At 37.9% G+C, this 22,405-nt stretch overlaps 1 protein-coding gene across 5 annotated transcripts in view; it reads right to left on the bottom strand.

Moving 5' to 3' along the window:
- Positions 1 to 22,405, bottom strand: part of CC2D2B (coiled-coil and C2 domain containing 2B) — a 98,615-nt gene that overhangs the window by 16,257 nt on the left and 59,953 nt on the right. For 4 of the 5 annotated variants that reach the window (XM_025917801.2, XM_086680493.1, XM_086680492.1 and 1 more), the window contains 9 exons: positions 18,892 to 18,984; positions 18,615 to 18,706; positions 16,914 to 17,084; positions 15,350 to 15,446; positions 14,410 to 14,519; positions 9,414 to 9,507; positions 3,618 to 3,716; positions 1,103 to 1,285; positions 740 to 937 (listed from right to left, as the gene is read on the bottom strand). In XM_025917801.2, coding sequence (XP_025773586.2) covers positions 740 to 937; positions 1,103 to 1,285; positions 3,618 to 3,716; positions 9,414 to 9,507; positions 14,410 to 14,519; positions 15,350 to 15,446; positions 16,914 to 17,084; positions 18,615 to 18,706; positions 18,892 to 18,984 — 1,137 coding nt within the window. The remainder of the gene's footprint in view (positions 1 to 739; positions 938 to 1,102; positions 1,286 to 3,617; positions 3,717 to 9,413; positions 9,508 to 14,409; positions 14,520 to 15,349; positions 15,447 to 16,913; positions 17,085 to 18,614; positions 18,707 to 18,891; positions 18,985 to 22,405) is intronic. The other variant, XM_086680494.1, reaches the window with a different exon arrangement.

The following is a 22,405-nucleotide window of genomic DNA, read 5'->3' as shown; positions in this document are numbered from 1 at the left end:
CTTCATTCCCACATAACAATGAGAAGCAACCCTTTGAGAAGCCATTTGTAGGACACAACTCCTTTAGAAACATAACTTTTAAAAAAATGTTTATTGATTTATTTTGAGAGAGAGAGAGAGCGAGCATGAGCGGGGAAGGAACAGAAAGAGAGAGAATCCCAAGCAGGCTCTGCACTGCCAGTGCAGAGCCTGAGGCGGACCTTGAACTCACAAAACTGTGAGCTCATGATCTGGGCTGAAACCAAGAGTTGGGTGCTCAACCGACTGAGCCACCCAGGCGCCCCCAGACACATAACTTAATTTTGCCTGAAGTCAAAGGAATTTTTCTGTGTCATTTTCCAAAGTTTGGTAGAAACACTACAAAGCTAGTGTGGTCACATGAACTGGTGTAGCAACAGTGACTCTCTAGTCCAAGGGGGTAGAAATGAAGGAGATCAGGAAGAAATATTTTCTCCCATCTGGGGCTCAAGAGGACATACTGTAACACAGATGGTTTCTCTCTCAGGAAACTGTTTTTGAAAACAAAACAATTTTAGTAAGAAAGTTATGCTCAAAGTTAATATAAAAAATAAACAAATTAAAATAAATATAGAGTAACAAAATGTTCTAAAATTTACTATGGTGATGGTTGCACAACTTTGTGAATACACTAAAAACCACTGAACTGTATACCTTAGATGGGTGAATGATATGTAATGTGAATTATATATCAATAAAGCTACTAAAATACATATCTTACAAGTGTTGCATTAGAATCATGAAGAAATATATCCAGGAGTTGCTGAGGTGGGTTTAATGCCTTGATATATCTTGTCACTAAGATCTGTATCCCTTCACCATTAAAGACAGTAGCTGTGACTCTTCGGTTGGGAAACATCGCCTGACAACTTTTTTTAAAAATCTGTGCTCTCTTGAAAACATCTGTTTGATCTGAAAACTAGAATCAAGTTCAAAATATTTCAATATTTTTCCATATTGTTCCCACAGGAAAATACCAAGAACCAATGTTCATTTTTATCCACTTTGAAATTATTACTAGCTTTTAAAACAAGTTTATACTTCCTTAATAGTACCTATAAAAACAATTCAGTGCAAAACCTACCTTGTCTAGTTCTGGATTACAGGTGACATATGATATTTGAGGTTCAATGGTAGCAAAAATATTTAAGAAGGTAGATTCTTTAAAATTCTGCCCATTATAATCTTCTTTAGGAGACGCATGAGTCTTACTCCAAGTATACCCAAGCAAAACTGGCGGAGTATTTACTTGAAATGTTCCGCTAATCTGAAAGAATATATCAATATAATAGATTCTTCATGACAAAAATACACATCAGTCAAATACAGTACAGCTTGTCCCAGTCTTCTCCCGAGGAGGAAACAGACTTGCATGGGTACGCACATGCGGGTTCTACCAGTATGTACCTGCACAAGGATGATCAGGTTCTCCATGGTGATCTATTCACACACACCCTCCACACCCTGGGTCCCTGTCTAACATGCACTATGTGGACAGGGCAGATGTAGAAAAGGGATGAATAAAGGATGCAAGTTGCCCTAACAGAGTGATAGAAGTTCTTAGAAGATCTAATTCAGGCTCAGAGAAGATGCTAAAAGACTATGTTACACTGGGTACATTTTATATTGGGTCTAGAAAGAGAAGACAAAATGCAGCAGCAGGAAAGACAACCCACAGGTCCACAGGAGGAGGAATCTTGTGTGTGTGTGTGTGTGTGTGTGTGTGTGTGTGTGTGCGCATGTGCAGAGGTAGGCGCTGATTTACAATAATAATAACTAATAGTAATAGCTAATAGTTACTGAACACTTACTATGTGCAAGGCACTATGCTAAGTGCTTGATGTAGATCATATCATTCAATGAAGTAAATACTCCTCTAATCTCCCACTTTGCAGATAAGGAGACTGAGGCTTACAGAATTTGAGTAATTCGTGCAAACTCACACAGCTAATGAGGTCTGCCCACTTTTGAAGCCCACATTCTTAACTACCTCTCTATCCTGGAGTCCAGCCTGAGACTGAGAGATACTCGGAGATTTACAGATGTAGGAAGCCCTGTACCCCAACAAGTTAAATCTCTATTGCTCTTTCTTTGCTGTCCGGATACTTGCAACATGCTCCCTCATGACATCCCTTGTGATAACATATTATGCAGGCATTTCTACTCTCTTCCCTAATGTCTATTCTCTTCTCCTTTCTCACCAACAGTTCCAGGTGGCAATATGACAGGCACATAGTGGCCAAGTCACATAAATGTAAGAAGGCTGCCAGGGTTTCCTGAGAAAGCGCACTGCCCCTTCTTGCTTCACCCTGCTCTCATCTGCAACATGAATACGAGGCTGGAGGAGCACTGAGTAATTTGCAATTATGAGGATGACAGCCACATGATATGTAACGTGATATTCTTGAGCTGCTGCACTGTCATCTAGATTTCTTTTTAGGTGAGATAAATAGACCCCTTATATCACTCATTGTTAGGTTTTCTGTGGCAAATGGCTGAATGCAATTCTAATAATACACACATAGTTCCTTCTGAGTCAAATGCCCTCTTTTGTTTGACAACCATCTTTAAGGACTTGATTCAAAAGTTATCTCTTTGGTAAATACTTTTCTGACCTTTCCTTCTCCTTCTCATACCCCTCTTGTTCACCCCGGCCCCTGTGAATACCCCCACTTCTCCAAACCAGTAAGAGTAAGGTACTCCCTACTGTATGTTCTCACAGTATCTGTCTTGTGCCCCTATCAAAGCACTATAGCATTAGTTTTCTTCTATAGACGGCGAGCTCTTTGAGGTACAAAATTCATTTCTGAAACTTCTATGGATGGCATAGCTCTATAACTAACTAACAAAGCCCCAAAGAGAGTCTAGGCTGGGTTTTTTCTATTTTTCTGGTCATGTAGGCATTATTTGTGCTACACAACTCAACAGGAGAGCCCTGTGGGGATATCACAGAGACAGGTGCTAATCATCAGTCTCACCATTATCAATAAGCAATGCTGAGGAGCTGAAACTCCTAGAACCCATAGTCACAAAGCAACACCATGAATCATTTATCATTAATCAAAGAACATTTGTGAATCTGATCCTAAAAAAACTATTATATGCAAGTGTTAATGTTGTTTCAAGACCTAAGGCTAGCTGTGTTATTTTTTTGTTTGTTTATTTATTTATTTTGAGAGAGAAAGCACATGTGTGCATATGAGCAGGGGAGGGGCAGAGAGAGAGGGAGGGAATCCCAAGCAGGCTCCATGCTGTCAGCCCAGAGCCCGACGTGGGACTTGATCCCATGATCCATGAATCATGACCTGAGTGGAAATCAAGAGTCAGACGCTTAACTGACTGAGCCACCCAGGCACCCCTAGATGTATTATTCTTTATCATCAAACACTCTAAACATATAAGAAATAAATTTGTGGGTGTCTCCTTTTCTAGAGACAGCTAGAATATTTAAGAACTCCAACACCCCAGGGGCACTCAAAAACAGGGTTGCTTTGACCTACCAACCTGGTAATCACAGAATCTAATTCAAAGATAACAGTAAGTTTCTACTAGCCAAGGTAAAAACTTAGAATAGTTAGCAAATACTCATTTTCTATTACCTCAGATTGTTGCAGAAGAGCAGAGAAAGGGAAGACAATGGACCCGAGCCAATTCTTTCTTATATGTGAATAACTACTGCAGCTCTTGCAATAGGGATCCTGTTAATAGAGATAATTTTTGTTACTTACTTTAATCACATGGTGAATAATTTCACAAACTTTCACATAAGTATAAAAAATCATTTTTTCTTCTTAAAAAGAAACCAGAGTAAACAGAAAGAATATTTTTCTTTCTTTTTAATTTCTTTAAAAGACACTTGACTATTTAAAGCAAAATAATGACCCACTGTGGAGTTTATGGCCTCTATGTACAGCTATTTACATTATTGTAGTAGATTTGCTCAGTGCAGCAAACTTTGAAAATACACTAAAGAATATAGAGAAAAGAATAAAAATTACTTTAACTCAACCCCCAAGACATCACCACCACTAACAACATTTTAAGATGGTAAATTGTAGTGAAAATATGTTGAAATGATGAGGACACATTCAGAGGAGAATAGCATCATAGATTGTAGATCAGGGAGAAAAGCGGACTTAGAGTAGAAGTTTGATGGTTGATAGAACATGACCAAAAACAAGCAGGTTTTGCTGACATGACTAAGTTAATTTAAGTGCATGGTACCAATCAGGAAAAGGTAACCCCCAAGGCTACCTCAACTTAAGCCCTTAAGACCATGCAATTCAGTTTTCTCTGATTTACTTAGTAGTCTTCTGAGCCCAGTTCAGTTTTTTTCTTCCTCCCTCCCTCCCTCTCTCTTCCTTCTTTCCTTCCTTCCTCCCTTTCCTTTTTTCTTTCTTTTGTTTAAGTTTATTAGCCCCATTCAGTTTCTAAGAAAGGTTTCTATATTGAGAAGTGATTGCACTGATAGACCAACTCTGACTGCTTGGAATGTTATATTTCTTATGCTAATTGAGAGATTGTTTATTTTTCCCAAGGTCCTGATCAGCTTTATCATGGGAATTTTAGATTTGCAAGACTGGTAAGATTGGTTTGATTTCCCTTTTTTTCTATCCTCACTTTGGCCTTGGATAGAGCCTACGGTACACTTCTAGGAACTTATCATTAAAGAAGTAAACAGGCCATCCTCTTAAAGTAAAAAAGAGACCATCCATCTGTGTGCAAAGAGAAATTAATCATTTTGGTCTGTTTAGAATATTATGATTGATTCTAGGCATGCTTAAGCCCCATCATGGTGCAAATTGGGAAAAGGAAATTGTGATAGTTAATTTTACATGCGAACTTGACTGAACTAAGGATGCCCACATATATAAAACACTTTCTCTGGGTGTGTCTGTGAGGGTGTTACTGAAGAGATTTGCACTTGAATCAATAGACTGAGTAAAAATCAGCCCTCACCAATGTGGGAAGAAATCATCCAAACCTCTGAGGACCTGAATAGAACAAAAAGGTGGAGGAAGGTCAAATTCTCTCTTTCTTTTTGAATTGGGACATCCATCTTCTCCTGCTCTCAGACATTGGAACTCCCGGTTCTCCAGGGCTTCAGACTCTGGAACTTACACCAGCAGTCTCTCAGTCCTCAGGCCTTTGCACTCAAACTGAATTATAGCACTTGCTTTTCTGGCTCTCCAGCTTGCAGATGGCATATTGTGGCATATCTCAGCTTCCATAATCCCATGAGCCAAAAATAAATCTCCTATATCTATATCTATCTCATATATATGATATATCTATATCTATATATCATGTATATCTATATCTATCTATCTATGTATCTATCTATCTATCCTATTGATTCTGTTTCTCTGGAGAATACTGACAAATACAAAGAAAATTAAAGGGGGAGAGGGGACATATACCATGTATGTGGGATTGGAAAGATCAGTATTATAAAGGTGTCAATTCTAATTAAATTGATCTATGTATTCAATCCATCCTAATAAAAATACTAGCAGGTTTTGTCTTGTTTTTGGAAAGCAATAAACTGATTCTAATATTTATATGGAAATACAAAGGGCTAAGAATAGCCAAAGCAATCTTGAGGAAGAAAAACAAAGCTGAAAAACTTAGATTTATGGATATCGAAATTTATGACAAAGCTTTAGTAATTAAGACAGTGTGGTATCAATGCAAGGATACATATTAGACTAATAGAACAGAACAGAGTCCAGAAATAAACCCACATTTATACAGTCACCAGATTCATAACAAAGGGTGACTTTGTAATGCAGTGGGGGAAGGGATGATCTTTTCCATAAATGGTGCTGGGTCAACTGAATATACTTATGGGGAAAAAAATAACCCTGAACCTCTACCACACAGACACATAAAAATCAATTCTGGTTGGATTTTAAATCTAAATGTGAAAGGCAAAACGATTAAACTTTTAGAAGCAAAAACAGGATAATATCTTCATGATCTAAAGTGGGCAATATTTCTTAAAGAGGACCAAAAAAGTACCACCACTGCATTGCAGTACATTAAATCAAGATTTTCACAAAAGAGGATATCAAAATGGCCAATAAACATAGAAAAAAGTGCTCAATTTCATGAGTTATCATGAAAATGAGACTTAAAACCGTAAGGTGATATGGCTGCTTTCATCAGTGTGTTTGAAATGAAAAAATCAGACAATGCTAGGTAATGACAAGGATACGATCAACCAGAACTCTCATAAACTGGTGGTGGGAAGTGTGAATTGACACAACCATTCTGAAAATGGCTTGGCATTAAACAACTAGAGCTGGGCATATGCACAGTCCGAGAGATAGCAATTTTACTCTTAACTATATATCCAACAGAAATGCAGATGTCCCCAAGACATATACAATTATATTTATATCAGTGTTAAATATAAGAGCCAACAACTAGAGAGAAACAAATTATCTATCAATAGTAGAATGCATAAAAAAGTTAAGGTACATTCCTACAACAATATACCATACAGCAATGAGAATCAATGAGCATCATTACAGATGACTTCCACAAACACAGTGTAGAGAGAAATAAATCACTCACAGATGGATGCATAATGTATGATTTCAATCATACAAGATTCAAAAATAAGCGATACCTAATCTATACTGTTAGAAGCTAAGATAGTTACTTGTGGGAAGGAATTTGGATAGAGCACAAAAGAGGCTTCTAGGGTGATACTAGCAATATTTGGTTTCATGATCTGAAGCACTGACATTTTTTACTTTCTTAGCCTTTTGTCTCCACTATTTATTTCCCCTTGGATAGAAAGCAAAATGTGTGCCAGAATAAGCTTGTCAATACAAATTTAATTAAGAAATCCTAGGTTGAGTCTCTTGCCTCTGAATAATTCAAACTTACCTGAAGTGGCTTGTAAACTCTAGGAAAAGCATGTAATTAAAATTAAACCTCAAAAATAAAAAGTTCTAAAGAGTTATGTTTTTCAAAAATCATAGTTCTGATTATTAAAAATTACAAAAGCACTTTGACTACAATACAATAAAACTAGAATTTGAAATCAAAAGTTACATTAGTCATTTGAAAATACATAAAAACATATTATTAAATAACTAGTAGGTCAAGAGAAAATAATACTACATAGAAAATAACAAAAAATAAAAATAACCTAATATGAAAGACGTGGTCTAAGATACTCTAGAGATAAATTCATGGTCTTAAAATATTTCCATTCCTATGAGAGAGAGATTGGTTCCAAATTCGTCTTAGAAAGAGCCCAGCTCTTTCATCCCCAGTGCTAAAAATAGGCCACATTTCTATGAGACTTCCAAGTCCTCAGCTTCCTGCTAACAAGTTAACTAATGAAGGGGGAACCCACAGGAAGTAAGAAATAGTTGATATCAGGAAGAAAAAATACACAAGGACAAGAGGAAAACTGAAGCATGGGAAGAAACTGTTTTCTAAAGAACAGTGGTTGATGATACACCAACACCTTCTTTCAGTGGGGTAGTCATCCTGGGGCTCAGCCTAGGTGGGGTCTTTTATGAGAAAAAGGAATGTTTTGGCCTGTAGTTACCTTGTAACCCAGTGCATGAGAGGAAGGCAAGAACATAGGCCAGGCCCTTTCCTTTCCTAAATAGCAGGCTCATGTTGTCACATATGTCCTGATACTTAAAGCATATGGATTTCATTCAATAACAACACAAAGCACTTACAAGAATTTAACTATGAATCAAATATTATTCAATTCCAGTCAAACCAGATAATTCACTTCTGAGAGAGAAAGTCTGTTAGGCATTTTTTGGGTTTCCCAAGTTCTACCCATTATCAGTTTATTTTTTTATTTTTATTTTTATTTTTTTGAGGGAGAGAGAGAGAATGAGCATGTGAGCACATGTGTGGGGGAGGGGCAGAAGGAGAGTGAAAGAGAGAATCTTAAGCATGCTTCACACCCAACATGAAACCCTACTCGGGGCTTGATCTCCCAACCATGAGATCAAGACCTGAGCTGAAATCAAGAGTCAGACACTTAACTGACTGAGCCACCCAAGCTCTCCTTTTTTTTTCTTTCATTATCAGTTTAATCAGAAAACTACTCAGTTTAACTCCTTGGAGAACAGCCATCACCAAATTACTGTTCAATATTTTACCTTTTATGAGGCATTTATGAAGAATTGATAGAAACTATTTTAATAAGAATGTGTGTCCCATCTCCTGGAAAACTGAATTGGAACACATTGACATTATGTTTCTTAGTTCTTATAGAAGACTCATTCCTAAACCATACTTGAAGGTCTAGTTCAACTTCTCTCCCTCTGAGCCCCAGTCCCTAGATAGAATTAATTGCTCCTTCAACAGCACGGCCATAGAATTTGATGAGCATTTATAATAAAGCGTTTAATCAGAGTCCCAAGAGAGGAGGTATAATGGATATGCATCTTTATACTTCTGGTGCCAAGTTTAGTAGGAAGGAAGCTAATATTTATTTGAGAGATTACACTAAGCATTGTTAGGAGCTTTTGCGTATCTATGATGAAGACATTCAGTAATTTAAAAAATCTGATTGACTAGAACTGGGTTTTAGTCCTGTGAATAATTTTGGTGTCTCTTGCCGAAGTGGTATGTTTTCTTTGATCAGGCAGTGAGAAATACAGAATGCATTTTCATTTCGTTTCAATTTTCTTGGCTCCCCGAAAGCTCACATTTAAATGTAATGTTAAATTGCAGAAACCTACTTCTCCCGAAATCTTGGTATATTTACCCCCTCCACCTCCTCTATGTGATATGCCCTGATTCGAGAGACCCCCCGAAAACAAACCACCAGAGTCCAGAGTCAAAGCCAAGCGGCAAGGGTCGTTTATTGCAGGTTCGAACCCGGTCCTCCGCGCACTCGTTGCCGGTGACGCTAAGAGGCCCCAAGCAAGGATCTTACAGCTTCTTTTATAGACAGGCACAAACAAGTTAGGGATTTTTTGAGGTTACAGAGCTGTTATTGGTTGACATTTAAATTTGAACGCTCAGCAGAACTTGTTTGGTTCCCGCCTTTATTTCAAACCATTCAGCAGAACTTGATTGGTTCCCGCCTTTAGGTCAGACTACAACCGGGCACGCCCTGGCTGGTTTTGGGAACGGCGGGGGGAGGGGAAAGATCTTTTCTTTGCAGTTGTGAGTACACCTGGTAATTTTTCTCTTAGCCTCTCATATGTGGTTTATGATCTCTGATATTTTTTAACTGACTTGTCACATGTCTGATTTTATTTCAAGTTGCCCCAAGTTCTTTTTAGAAAATGTTGGAAAAAGACATTGCATCTAAAAGCAAATTTACAAAGATGTTACTAGGGTTTATTCAGTCTGACCTTAAAATTAGTTCACCATTGATTGTTATAATTATTCTAAATTACCTGTTTTTCAATAATCATTTCATCAAAAATGTTGATATATATATTATCTTTTATTTTAGATAAGCTTGAGAAGCTATAATCATGTCCTGGTGAGCTGTAAATAAAAAAAAAACATATAAATTGCTTAACTTGTTTTATAAGAGCATTATTAATAAAGAACCATGTAATTACCTGTGTTCTTTTCTTTTACAAAGTGTAGGCTAAGAAAAAGCTATGTGTTTTGCAGATGACTGTTATCTTCCTTTAAGCCAGTATGTGCTTTGTAATTTATCCTGTACCTCTCTTGAGGTAATTTGCATTAAAAGTGTTTCAATGTCAAGCAGGAAGACTTTTACTACAGCAATCCATTGCAAACAAATTATCCAAAGTATGGTGCATTAAGATTGTCCAAATATCTTAAATTCTGCTGTCTTCTGCTAGTTCCCACATACAGTTAAACTGCTCTTTTGGCTCTTTTAGCTCACAAGGCTAATAACTATCTACTATGTATTTATTATTACTATCTATCCCATTTGCATGTGGTCTTTATTCACTAAAATGTCCTGTGGAGAAGGGAACAGAGCTCTGGTATGTCATGGAACTTTGAAAAGTGGGTAACTGAATGGTTGTGCCTTAGCTGAATCCTCTGATCTACTTGGTTGTTCTCTAAATGTGTTCCTGGCTTATCTCGCTGCTGTAACTGCAAATGCTCTACAGCCTTCTTCTCTTCAGTTCACTTGTAAGATTATTTATCTTACAATTTTGTGTTCTCCTAAATCCTTTTATTTAATACAGTGACACCGTCAAAGAACCATGCCAATAGTCAGGAACCACATGATCTGTAGAACTTGAGGGAGATGAACAAGATTGGCAGGAGAAGGGGGAAAGGGCACCAGGACAAGAGAAAGGAGTTTGATAATGGATGTAGTTGCCAGTTCTCTATATTACTTTCACCCCAGTGAGAGCTAAAGATACATAGGAAGTGACAACTGAAAATTGCTTATTGAGTTTAGAGAACAATTTTAAGTTCTATGTTTCAAATTTGTCTTGATCAATGTACCTTATTTCCAATAACAAAAGCCTATTTACATAGATTTAGCATCAAACATAAATCTTGAGAAAGCCGAACAAACCTGAAGGCATCCAACATCCTGATTTCAAAATACGTTACAAACTACAGTAATCAAAATATTATGGTACTGGCATTGAGACAGACATACAGACCAATGGTACAGAATGGAGAGCCCAGATATAAATCCCCGCATCTATATTGGGTCAACCGATCTTTGACAAGGATGTCAAGAATACACAACGTGGAAAGAATAGTCTCTTCAACAAATGGTATCAATAAAACTATCAACATGCAAAAATAGTCCAATTGGACCCTTGTTTTACACCACACACAAAAATCAATTCAAAATGGATTAAAGACTTAAAATTAAAGACTTAAAACTGTAAAGCTCCTAGAAGAAAACACAAGAGAAAAGCTTCATGGCATATGTTGTGGCAATGATTTATTTCATAGATATGATGCCAAAGCACGGGCAATAAAAACAAAAATAATCAAGTGGAAACATATCAAAATGTAAATCTTCATCACAGCAAAGGAAACAATCATCGAAGTGAAAAGGCAATGTATGGCATGAGAGAAAATATTTATAAACCTTATGTATTATAAAGGGTTAATCTCCAAAACATATGAGGGACTCATACAACTCAATAATAAATTAATAATCCAATTTTATTTATTTATTTTTTTAAAATTTTTTTTTCAACGTTTTTATTTATTTTTGGGACAGAGAGAGACAGAGCATGAACGGGGGAGGGGCAGAGAGAGAGGGAGACACAGAATCGGAAACAGGCTCCAGGCTCTGAGCCATCAGCCCAGAGCCTGACGCGGGGCTCGAACCCACGGACCGCGAGATCGTGACCTGGCTGAAGCCGGACGCTTAACCGACTGCGCCACCCAGGCGCCCCAATAATCCAATTTTAAAATATGCTGAAAATTGAGTAGACATTTTCCAAAGAAGATCTACAATGACCAACAAGTATATGAAAAAGTGCTCAAGGCGCCTGGCTGGCTCGGTCACTAGAGCATGCACTCTTTGCCTCGGGGTTATAAATTCAAGCCCCAAGCTGGGTGTAGAGATTACTTAAAAAATAAAATAAAATAAAATCTTTAAAAAAAAAAAAAGCTCAATAATTGTTAACCAATAATAAAATGCTCACTAATAATCAGGGAAATGCAAATCAAAACAGCAATGAGATACCACCTCACACCTGGACAAATTTTTTGGCTTTGTTTTTAACAAAACGGAAAGATGACAAGTGTTAGTAAAGATGTGGAAAGCTGGAATCCTTGCACGCTGCCAGTAGGAATGCAAAACAATGCAGCTGCTATGGAAAACAGTATGGAGGTTCTTCAAAAAAATTAAAAACAGATTTGCCATCTGATCTAGCAATCCCATTTCTGGGCATCTATCCAAAAGAACTGAATCAGGATCTCAAAGAGATGTTAGCACTCTTATGTTTATTGTAGCGCAGACAATAGTCAAGATATGAAAATATCCTAAATGTCTGTTGACAGATGAATGGATAAAGCTAATGTGCAACACACACAATGAAATAAATACTACTCACCCTTAAAAAATAAGGAAATTCTGCAATATGCGACAACATGGATGAACCTTGAGGACCTTATGCTAACTAAAAGAAACCAATAAACCAGTCACCAAAAGACAAGTACTGAATAATTCCACTTATATGAGACATCTAAAACAGTCAACTTCAAAAAATCAAAGAGTGGAATGTTAGTTGCCAGGGCCTGGGAGAGGCAAATGGGGAGTTACTAATCAATAGGCATTAAGTTTCAGTTAAGCAAGACGAGTAAGTTCTAAAGATCTGCTGTGCAACATTGTACCTACAGCCAACAGTAATATACTGCACACTTTAAAGGTTAACGGGGTAGGATTCATGTGAAGTGTTATTTCTACATTAAAAAAAAATTAGTAGACCTTGAGTAAAGCAAATTACCTTCTGTAGTGCTGACTCACGTGATTGGGGGGTATGCAAGTCCAAAATCTGCAGGGTAGACCAGCAGGCTGGAGGCCCAGGGAAGAGTTGCAGTTTGAGTCTCCCTAGGGGGAGGTAAGTCTTTTTCCTGTTAAGCCTTCAGCTGATTGGATAAGGCCTACCCATAGGTTAATGCAATGACATTCTGGAAAAGGGAAAAAGCTATGGAGGCAGTAAAAATGTCAGTGGTTGCTAGAGGTCCCAGGGGAAGGATGAAGGGATGAATAGATGAAACAGAGAATATTTTTAGGGCAGTAACACAATGCTGTATGATATTATAGTGGTGGGTTCATGTCCTTATACATTTGCCAAAACCCATAAAATGCACAGCATGAGAGTGAACTCTCAAGTAATGGTTGATAATGTGTCAACATTGGTTCATGGATTGTAACAAACATACCACACTGATGCTGAGGGAAGCTGTATGTGTGTGTATTGTGGGAAGGGTGTATATGAGAACTCTCTGCACTTTCTACTCAAGTTTACTGTGAGCCTAAAACTGCTCTAAAAAGTAGTCTATTGATTTTTTTTTAATGGGGAAAAAACTCAATCTCATTAGAAAACAGGGAATGTAATTTTAAAAAAAAAAATTTTTTTTTTCAACGTTTTTTATTTATTTTTGGGACAGAGAGACAGAACATGAACGGGGGAGGGGCAGAGAGAGAGGGAGACACAGAATCGGAAACAGGCTCCAGGCTCTGAGCCATCAGCCCAGAGCCTGACGCGGGGCTCGAACTCACGGACCGCGAGATCGTGACCTGGCTGAAGTCGGACGCTTAACCGACTGTGCCACCCAGGCGCCCCCAGGGAATGTAATTTAAACCACAATGATAATATCATTTTAGATCTATCATATTGGAAAACATAATTTTAAAAGTACAAAATATTATTGAAGATACGACACACAATAGAACTTTTGTATATTGCTATTGGGAGTGTATATTGGTACAGTCACTAGAAAACAGTTTGGTATTATCTAGTAAAGCTGAAGCTGAATTCAACTATAACCTAGCAATTCTACTCCTGGACATATATCCTAGAGCAGAGTTTCTCAAAGTATCTCCTCACTAAGTAGCATCAGTAACACCTGGGAACTTGTTGGAAGTGGAATCATCAAGACCTACCCCAGACCTACTGAATTAGAAGCTATGAAGGTGGGGCCCAGCAATGGTTTAAGAAGCCATACAGGTGATTCTAAGGCACAAAAACGTTTGAGCACTACTGTCTTAAAAAGAAACTCTTGCATGTGTGCTCCAGAAGACAAGTACAAGAATGTTCAGAGCAACATTACTCGCAATAGAAAAAGCCTAAAACAAGAAAAATGTGTATCACCAGGAAAAAGTAGAAAAAATTATGGCATTTTAGTCCAGTAGGATACTATCTAGAAATGAAAATAAAAGAAGGAAGGAAAGAAAAGAGGAGAGGGGAGAAGAGGTAGCAAAGAAAGAAAGAAAGAAAATAGAAGGGAGGAAGGAGGAGAGAGGAAAGTTAGGAGTATGAACACAGATGAATCTCTCAAAATAACTGAGAGCAAATAAACAAGATTGCAAAAGACGATTCAATTTATATAAACATCCACAAGTAAATAATACATAGTTAGGGATAAATATTAATGATATAAAATCATAAAGAGAGGGAATGTTAACACAGATTAGTGGTTGTTACCTCCAGGGGGAAGGAGAGGGAATACGATGAGGTCCTGGCCTTCAAAGGTAATGGTCATATTCTATTTAAGCTGGATGGCCAATACATGGGTATTCATACTATCATTTTTCCTCAGAACTTACATTTGCATATATATTCATGCCTATCTAAGAAATATTTCATAATTTAAAAGCTTAAAAAATAAATCATATCTCAATCATTATTTTCGATAAATGGCGTAAGAAAACAATTTTGTTATTGCTCGTTTTTAGAAGCTGAAGAGAAATAGATTCCAACCTACATAAAATCTACTTTAATTTCTTCGTTCCAGCATGGATGAGATCCACTTGCAGTACTGGTTCGGTATACAGTGTGTTGAAAGGAAACTTCCACAAAAGGGTATATAGTACCCTGAAACACATAATAAACACTGACTAGATTTTTGAAATATTTTATAAAGCTGGTAAGAGGGAGAAGGCTAGGACATTACTTGGTTACTGACTGACAACTGGATGGCTTACTTTTTCCAGGTTTTCAAACAGCCAGTAGTGGTTCATTCATTTAATAAATATTTATTGGTCCTATTCAATATCAGGTACTTTTCTAGGATCAAAACATAAATGGAACTTACCTTCAAGGATTGTATAGCCTGTCAGGGGAAGTTAAACAGGTAAACAAATAAAATTGCAATGAAATGTGAAAAATAAAAGAAATATATTCAAGGTAGAATAGTTACTCAGGAAGGCCAATGATTAATTTTCTGGGGTAAGGAAAAGGAGAGCTTCACAGAGAAAACATGTTTGAGCTCTGAAATGTTAAGAAGGAAGTTTCATGTGGTCAATAACATGGAGCTGTGTGGAGGCCATTCCAGGTAAAGGAAAGGGCAAGAGACCTTCTAGAAGTAGAAGTATGATATGATATGATATGATATGATATGATATGATATGATACTGTCGTGGGGTGGAGAGTGATGTGGCTGATTTGTAGGTAAGGGCCAGATCATCACAGATTTTTGCAGGTATTCTAAAGGAGCTTGTACCTTATTCTGTAGGCCCTGAGAGCAGGGGAGCATGGAATGAATTGGTTAGGATTACATTTTATAAAGAGCACGTTCATTGTGTTATAGAAAGTCAACTGGAAGCTCAAGACGCTAGAGATGGAGAGGCCAGATAGCAGCCAGTCACAATTCAGGGCATACATAATCAAAATTGAACTTTATAGAAGTGTTATTAAATACTTACCTCATTTAAGATCTCATCTGAAGATATTGATTTGACTGTTTCCTTATGTGTGAGGTGAGATACGGATGATACCAAATAAGTGGGCAGATCCAAGGCTCTTCAGGAAAAACGAGTTAGAGGTAAACACTTTTTTTTTTTTAATTTTTTTTTTCAACGTTTTTATTTATTTTTGGGACAGAGAGAGACAGAGCATGAACGGGGGAGGGGCAGAGAGAGAGGGAGACACAGAATCGGAAACAGGCTCCAGGCTCCGAGCCATCAGCCCAGAGCCTGACGCGGGGCTCGAACTCACGGAGCGCGAGATCGTGACCTGGCTGAAGTCGGACGCTTAACCGACTGCGCCACCCAGGTGCCCCTAGAGGTAAACACTTTAAGTAATTTTAACATTAGTGTTGGTGGGAATCAGTAGCGTTTTGCCTATGTTCATGGAGATAAAGAATTCAGTTACCCTGGATCTGAAAATTTGCTTTGTATCTTCTTATCATAGGTGGTTAGAGCTAAACATTTGATAATCACTATTCTGGAAGACTAGCTCCTAAGTGCGGAACTATGTATTGGATCCAGTTTGTGATAAGTTTTCACTGGACTTTGCAAAGGAGAAAAATAAGGTAAGCGATACATGGAGATTATATCCTTCCTGTTTTAGGTATTACAATATTCTGTCTTTTACAAATTGATGATTACAGAAAATGGTGGTGATTTTATGATGTCCTTATTTCATGAAAGTTAGCCTTTGAAATGTGCATTTGTTTTGAGAACATCAGTTCTATTAGATAAATAAGGATGTAGTTTATAAAACATAGGAAAAGCTTTTGAGAGGTTTTATAAATTAGGTTTTATAGATAATCTATAGATTAGTACCTAGTAAGCAAAATATTTTTTCACAAGTAGAAATCATGGGATGTGGTTAACATAAGACAAAAAGAGCACATAGGTGTTAAACATAGGAAGGGATACTTAATATTCCTGAAATACCTGGGTTCTAAATATCCATAATATACGATTCATACATGAGACTAAATATATAAGACACTCAATATTCAGGATACACTAAATATACATGAGCATTTAATATTCACGATGCCTTAATTTGGCCACTAAATGGCAATGTCTATTCTGGCCCCACATATCCTTGGCTCAAGAAACATAAATAAAACACAGAGAGTGCCTGCAGAAGAGTTGGGTAAGATCTGATTTTTGCAGAGGTCAACCAAAATGACAAGTCCCAGACAGAGCCTACTTTCAAAACTAAGAGGGGCAGAGAACAGTGCACTTGGCAAGAGCAGCATCACAAGTTTCCACAACAGGGAATAGGGACAAAGGTATTTATTTGATATGTCACCCCAAAATACACATGCTGAAGTTACTTTGTGCATCTCAAACTTCTGAAAACTCTTAAGACATGGCAATGACAGTATGACTATCCAAATGAAGACTTCAGCTTTCATTCCATTTCTGTATATGGAGCATTAATAAAGTGCAGAGTTTTACACATAGGACAGTTTGGAAATTATATTTAAGACAGAGCTTTTGCAACTGTAAAAACTGGTGCACACTGTCTTACCTATTAACTGTTGTGTTTCTGGTAGGAATATTATAAGCCCGCAGTATTCTAACAAGAATCTTAATATCTCCATCACAGATAGTCTGTGCGGCCACCTTTCTCCTTTCTTTCCTCTGAGGCTTTAACTTTCTTTGTCGTTCAACAAGCTTACAAACTGCATATGTCAACTGGCTAAAGAGTAAAAAAGTGATCATCCGCATATATACAAGATTATTTTAAAAGACATCAATTTTTAAAGTTAACTATTGTAAATAAGGCCATTATTCTGAACCTATATGTTCTCCATTGTGGAGCGGATACAGAGTTGTCTTAAACCAAAGGAAAGAAGCTTTTTTGGAGCATAGAAGAGATGCTATGCTCACTGTCATGTTATGAGAAAATGTGATTGCTCCATGCCCTTTGGGTACATGGTCCAAGAAAAGACAAGGAGAGGTAATTCCACAAAACATGATGTTCTTTCAGAATATTATTCATTTTTCAGGAATTGCTCTCTTGAAAGTGGTTAGACACTCAACTTTTCTGCATGGCTTTGAGACAGGAGTTAGTTACACAGGCTGCCAACACAAATCCATGTAATTATAGCTTTATGGCCACACGCATTCCCCCCCCCCAAAATGAAAATAAAATACAATAGATTTCTGCATCCAAACCAATTTAAAGCCTTATTAGTAACATTAGGAATCTGCATGTGGCCCCAGGGAGGGTTCCCAGAAACATGGCATGCATAGTCCCGGTCCCACCGCTAAGTTTCAGAGACAGAATGATATAAGAATTGAGTTCAGCCAAAGGCTCCCCCAACTGCTGTCTGTGGATCACAGCACCCATGTATGGTTGAGGATTCAGTTTTGAAAGGGGGAGATTGTAGGCTTAATGTGTGGTGCTGCCAGCAGTGACTTTTCTAGTAGCAGTTCCAGGACAGGAAAATCTTAGGACAAAACTAATTTGGGACAAAGGTATTTCTTTTCTTTTTCTTTCTCGCCTAAAAACGATCAATAAGGAGAGGGTTAAAAACTGAAATACTACCGGGGCACCTGGGTGGCTCAGTCAGCTAAAGCGTCCAATTACGGCTCAGGTCATGGTCTCATGGCTGTTGGGTTCAAGCCCCACAACGGGCTCTGTGCTGACACCTCAGAGCCTAGAGCCCCCTTCAGATTGTGTGTGTGTGTGTCTCTCTCTGCCCCTCCCCGGCTTGTGCTTTCTCTCAAAAAATAAACATTAAAAAAAATTAAAATGCTATGCAATTGAAAATACATATCATATAGATATGTCCAAAGTGCAATTTTAAATAACCAAAAAAAAAAAAAAAAAAACAAACCTAATTAAAAAAAATAACAAAATGGGGCGCCTGGGTGGCTCAGCTGGTTAAGCATCCAACTTTGGCTCAGGTCATGATCTCGTGATCCGTGGGTTAGAGCTCCACATCAGGCTCTGTGCTGATAGCTCAGAGCCTGGAGCCTGTTTTGGATTCTGTGTCCCCCCCTCTCTCTGCTCCTCCCCCGGCTCACACTCTGTCTCTCTCTCAAAAATAAATAAACATTAAAAAAATTAATAATATATTTTAAGTCACTATATTTCACTTTAAGCTTTGTAAATGCATCCTTTGCATGTAACTTAATATTAGAACAGAGAACATAGAGAAATTTGAAGGCATTATCTTACAGTTTTATATTTCATATTTAAATAATAATTTTTACTATTTACCTTGCAGATACAATTTCTTCATAATCAGCCACAACATCCGATAAGTTAACTTTGCTAACTTTGACAATTCTTCTCATTATCAACTTTTTCATCTACAAAAAAATAAATTTAATTTAAAGAAATAACAGTTTCTATTTGAAGATTAAGTATTTACAATGGTAATGGTGCCACTATTTTTCACTCCTAATTTTTGCAAGCAATGAATGGAAAAGGAGATTAGGAGGATTTCACAAAAGTGAATGCAAACATATGAATGATACTATTTTGCCATTGTTACCTTTTTCAGAAAATTGGCAGAATTAATCCGTTGTGCAGTAATAGAATTGACATCTGAAATGGGGATATCCTTCTCTATCTGAGTTTCATATTCCTAAACAGAGAATTAAGTTAGTTTCACCTCTTCAATGTCACAGAGTTCAGCTATGATACACTACAATAAAATATTAAATGTTCACTTTGGTTCATGGATAGGAGACACTGGAAATCACTGAGCATTAGCTAAGAAGAGCTTTTGATTCTTTTGTTTGCTTCTAGGATAAAGTCCATTCATCTTTTAAAATAGAGTAATGTTGAGGAAAAAATTACGATTGAGAAATTATGAAAAAATGTGAAGATGATTGAGAAATGTTCTTTATGCATATATTTACCTGGCAATCACTGAAAATAAAACATATAGGAAATAGTATAGTATCAATAACTTTAATTTTTAATTTATAACCTTATTTTTTAAAAAAATTTTTTTTAAATTTTTTTTTTTTTTTCAACGTTTATTTATTTTTGGGACAGAGAGAGACAGAGCATGAACGGGGGAGGAGCAGAGAGAGAGGGAGACACAGAATCGGAAACAGGCTCCAGGCTCTGAGCCATCAGCCCAGAGCCTGACGCGGGGCTCGAACTCACGGACCGCGAGATCGTGACCTGGCTGAAGTCGGACGCTTAACCGACTGCGCCACCCAGGCGCCCCTAAAAAAATTTTAAAGTAAACCCTACACCCAATGTGGGGCTCGAACTCACAACCCCAAGATCAAGAGTTGCATGTTCCACTGACTAAGCCAGCCAGGTGCCCCTTAACTTCTAGCTTTAAAAAGTTAATGATAGGAAGATGGCGGTGTAGGAGGACGCTGAGGTCAACGTGTCCTGCGGATCACTTAGATTCCACCCACACCTGCCTAAATAACCCAGAAAATCGCCAGAAGACTAGCAGAACGGATTCTCCAGAGGCAAGCGTAGACAAGAGGCCCACAGAAGAGGGGCCCCTCCTGAAGCGGATCTCCGAAGGAAAAGCCAGCTGAGCCTGCCCCTCCTGCCCCCGTGCACCTTGCGGATCCACCCCAGCTAATACGCCAGATCCCCAGCACCACAAGCCTGGCAGTGTGCAAGTAGCCCAGACGGGCCACGCCACCCCACAGTGAATCCCGCCCCTAGGAGAGGGGAAGAGAAGGCACACACCAGTCTGACTGTGGCCCCAGGGGTGGGCTGGGGGCAGACATCAGGTCTGACTGCACCCACCAACGCAAGTTATTCAAGACAGCACAGGGGAAGTGGCCCCGCAGTCCCACACCACTCCAGGGACTATCCAAAATGACGAAACGGAAGAATTCCCCTCAAAAAAACATCCCGGAAATAACGACAGCTAATGAACTGATCAAAAACGATTTAAACAATATAACAGAAAGTGAATTTAGAGTAATAGTCATAAAATTAATCGTTGGGCTTGAAAACAGTATAAAGGACAGCAGAGAATCTATTGCTACAGAGATCAAGGGACTAAGGAACAGCCAGGAGGAGCTAAAAAATGCTATTAATGATCTGCAAAATAAAATGGAGACAACCATGGCTCGGATTGAACAGGCAGAGGAGAGAATAGGTGAACTAGAAGATAAAATTATGGAAAAAGAAGAAGCTGAGAAAAAGAGAGATAAAAAAAATCCAGGAGTATGAGGGGAAAATTAGAGAACTAAGTGATGCACTAAAGAGAAATCATCTACGCATAATTGGTATTCCAGAGGAGGAAGAGAGAGGGAAAGGTGCTGAAGGTGTACTTGAAGCAATAATAGCTGAGAACTTCCTGATCTGGGGAAGGAAAAAGGCATTAAATCCAAGAGGTACAGAGAACTCCCTTCAGATGTAACTTGAATTGATCTTCTGCACGACATATCACAGTGAAACTGGCAAAATACAAGGATAAAGAGAAAATTCTGAAAGCAGCTAGGGATGAACGTGCTCTAACATATAAAGGGAGACCTATAAGACTCGTGACCGATCTCTCCACTGAAACTTGGCAGGCCAGAAAGGAATGGCAGGAGATCTTCAATGTGATGAACAGAAAAAATATGCAGCCGAGAATCCTGTCATTTAGAATAGAAGGAGAGATAAAGGTCTTCCCAAACAAACAAAAACAGAAGGAATTCGTCACCACTAAACCAGCCTTACAAGAGATCCTAAGGGGGATCCTGTGAGACAAAGTACCAGAGACATTGCTACAAGCATGAAACCTACGGACATCACAATGACTCTAAACCCGTATTTTTCTATAATAACACTGAATGTAAATGGACTAAATGCGCCAACCAAAAGACATAGGGTATCAGAATGGATAAAAAAACAAGACCCATCTATTTGCTGTCTACAAGAGACTCATTTTAGACCTGAGGACACCTTCAGATTGAGAGTGAGGGGATGGAGAACTATTTATCATGCCACTGGAAGTCAAAAGAAAGCTGGAGTAGCCATACTTGTATCAGACAAACTAGACTTTAAATTAAAGGCTGTAACAAGAGATGAAGAAGGACATTATATAATAATCACAGGGTCTATCCATCAGGAAGAGCTAACAATTATAAATGTCTATGCGCCGAATACCGGAGCCCCCAAATATATAAAACAATTACAAACATAAGCAACCTTATTGATAAGAATGTGGTAATTGCAGGTGACTTTAACACCCCACTTACAGAAATGGATAGATCATCTAGACACACGGTCAATAAAGAAACAAGGGCCCTGAATGAGACATTGGATCAGATGGACTTGACAGATATATTTAGAACTCTGCATCCCAAAGCAACAGAATATACTTTCTTCTCGAGTGCACATGGAACATTCTCCAAGACAGATCAAATACTGGGTCACAAAACAGCCCTTCATAAGTTTACAAGAATTGAAATCATACCATGCATACTTTCAGAACACAATGCTATGAAGCTTGAAATCAACCACAGGAAAAAGTCTGGAAAACCTCCAAAAGCATGGAGGTTAAAGAACACCCTACTAAAGAATGAGTGGGTCAACCAGGCAATTAGAGAAGAAATTAAAAAATATATGGAAACAAATGAAAATGAAAATACAACAATCCAAATGCTTTGGGATGCAGCGAAGACAGTCCTGAGAGGAAAATACATTGCAATCCAGGCCTATCTCAAGAAACAAGAAAAATCCTAAACACAAAATCTAACAGCACACCTAAGGGAAATAGAAGCAGAACAGTGAAGACAGCCTAAACCCAGCAGAAGAAGAGAAATAATAAAGATCAGAGCAGAAATAAACAATATAGAATCTTAAAAACCTGTAGAGCAGATCAATGAAACCAAGAGTTGGTTTTTTGAAAAAATAAACAAAATTGATAAACCTCTAGCCAGGCTTCTCAAAAAGAAAAGGAAGATGACCCAAATAGATAAAATCATGAATGAAAATGGAATTATTACAACCAATCCCTCAGAAATACAAGCAATTATCAGGGAATACTATGAAAAATTATATGCCAACAAACTGGACAACCTGGAAGAAATGAA

This window comes from Puma concolor, chromosome D2 (assembly GCF_028749965.1).
Source record: "Puma concolor isolate L17-30 chromosome D2, mPumCon1.1.hap2, whole genome shotgun sequence".
In the NCBI taxonomy this organism is placed as follows: domain Eukaryota; kingdom Metazoa; phylum Chordata; class Mammalia; order Carnivora; family Felidae; genus Puma; species Puma concolor.
This window is presented reverse-complemented; position numbering and strand designations above follow the sequence as displayed.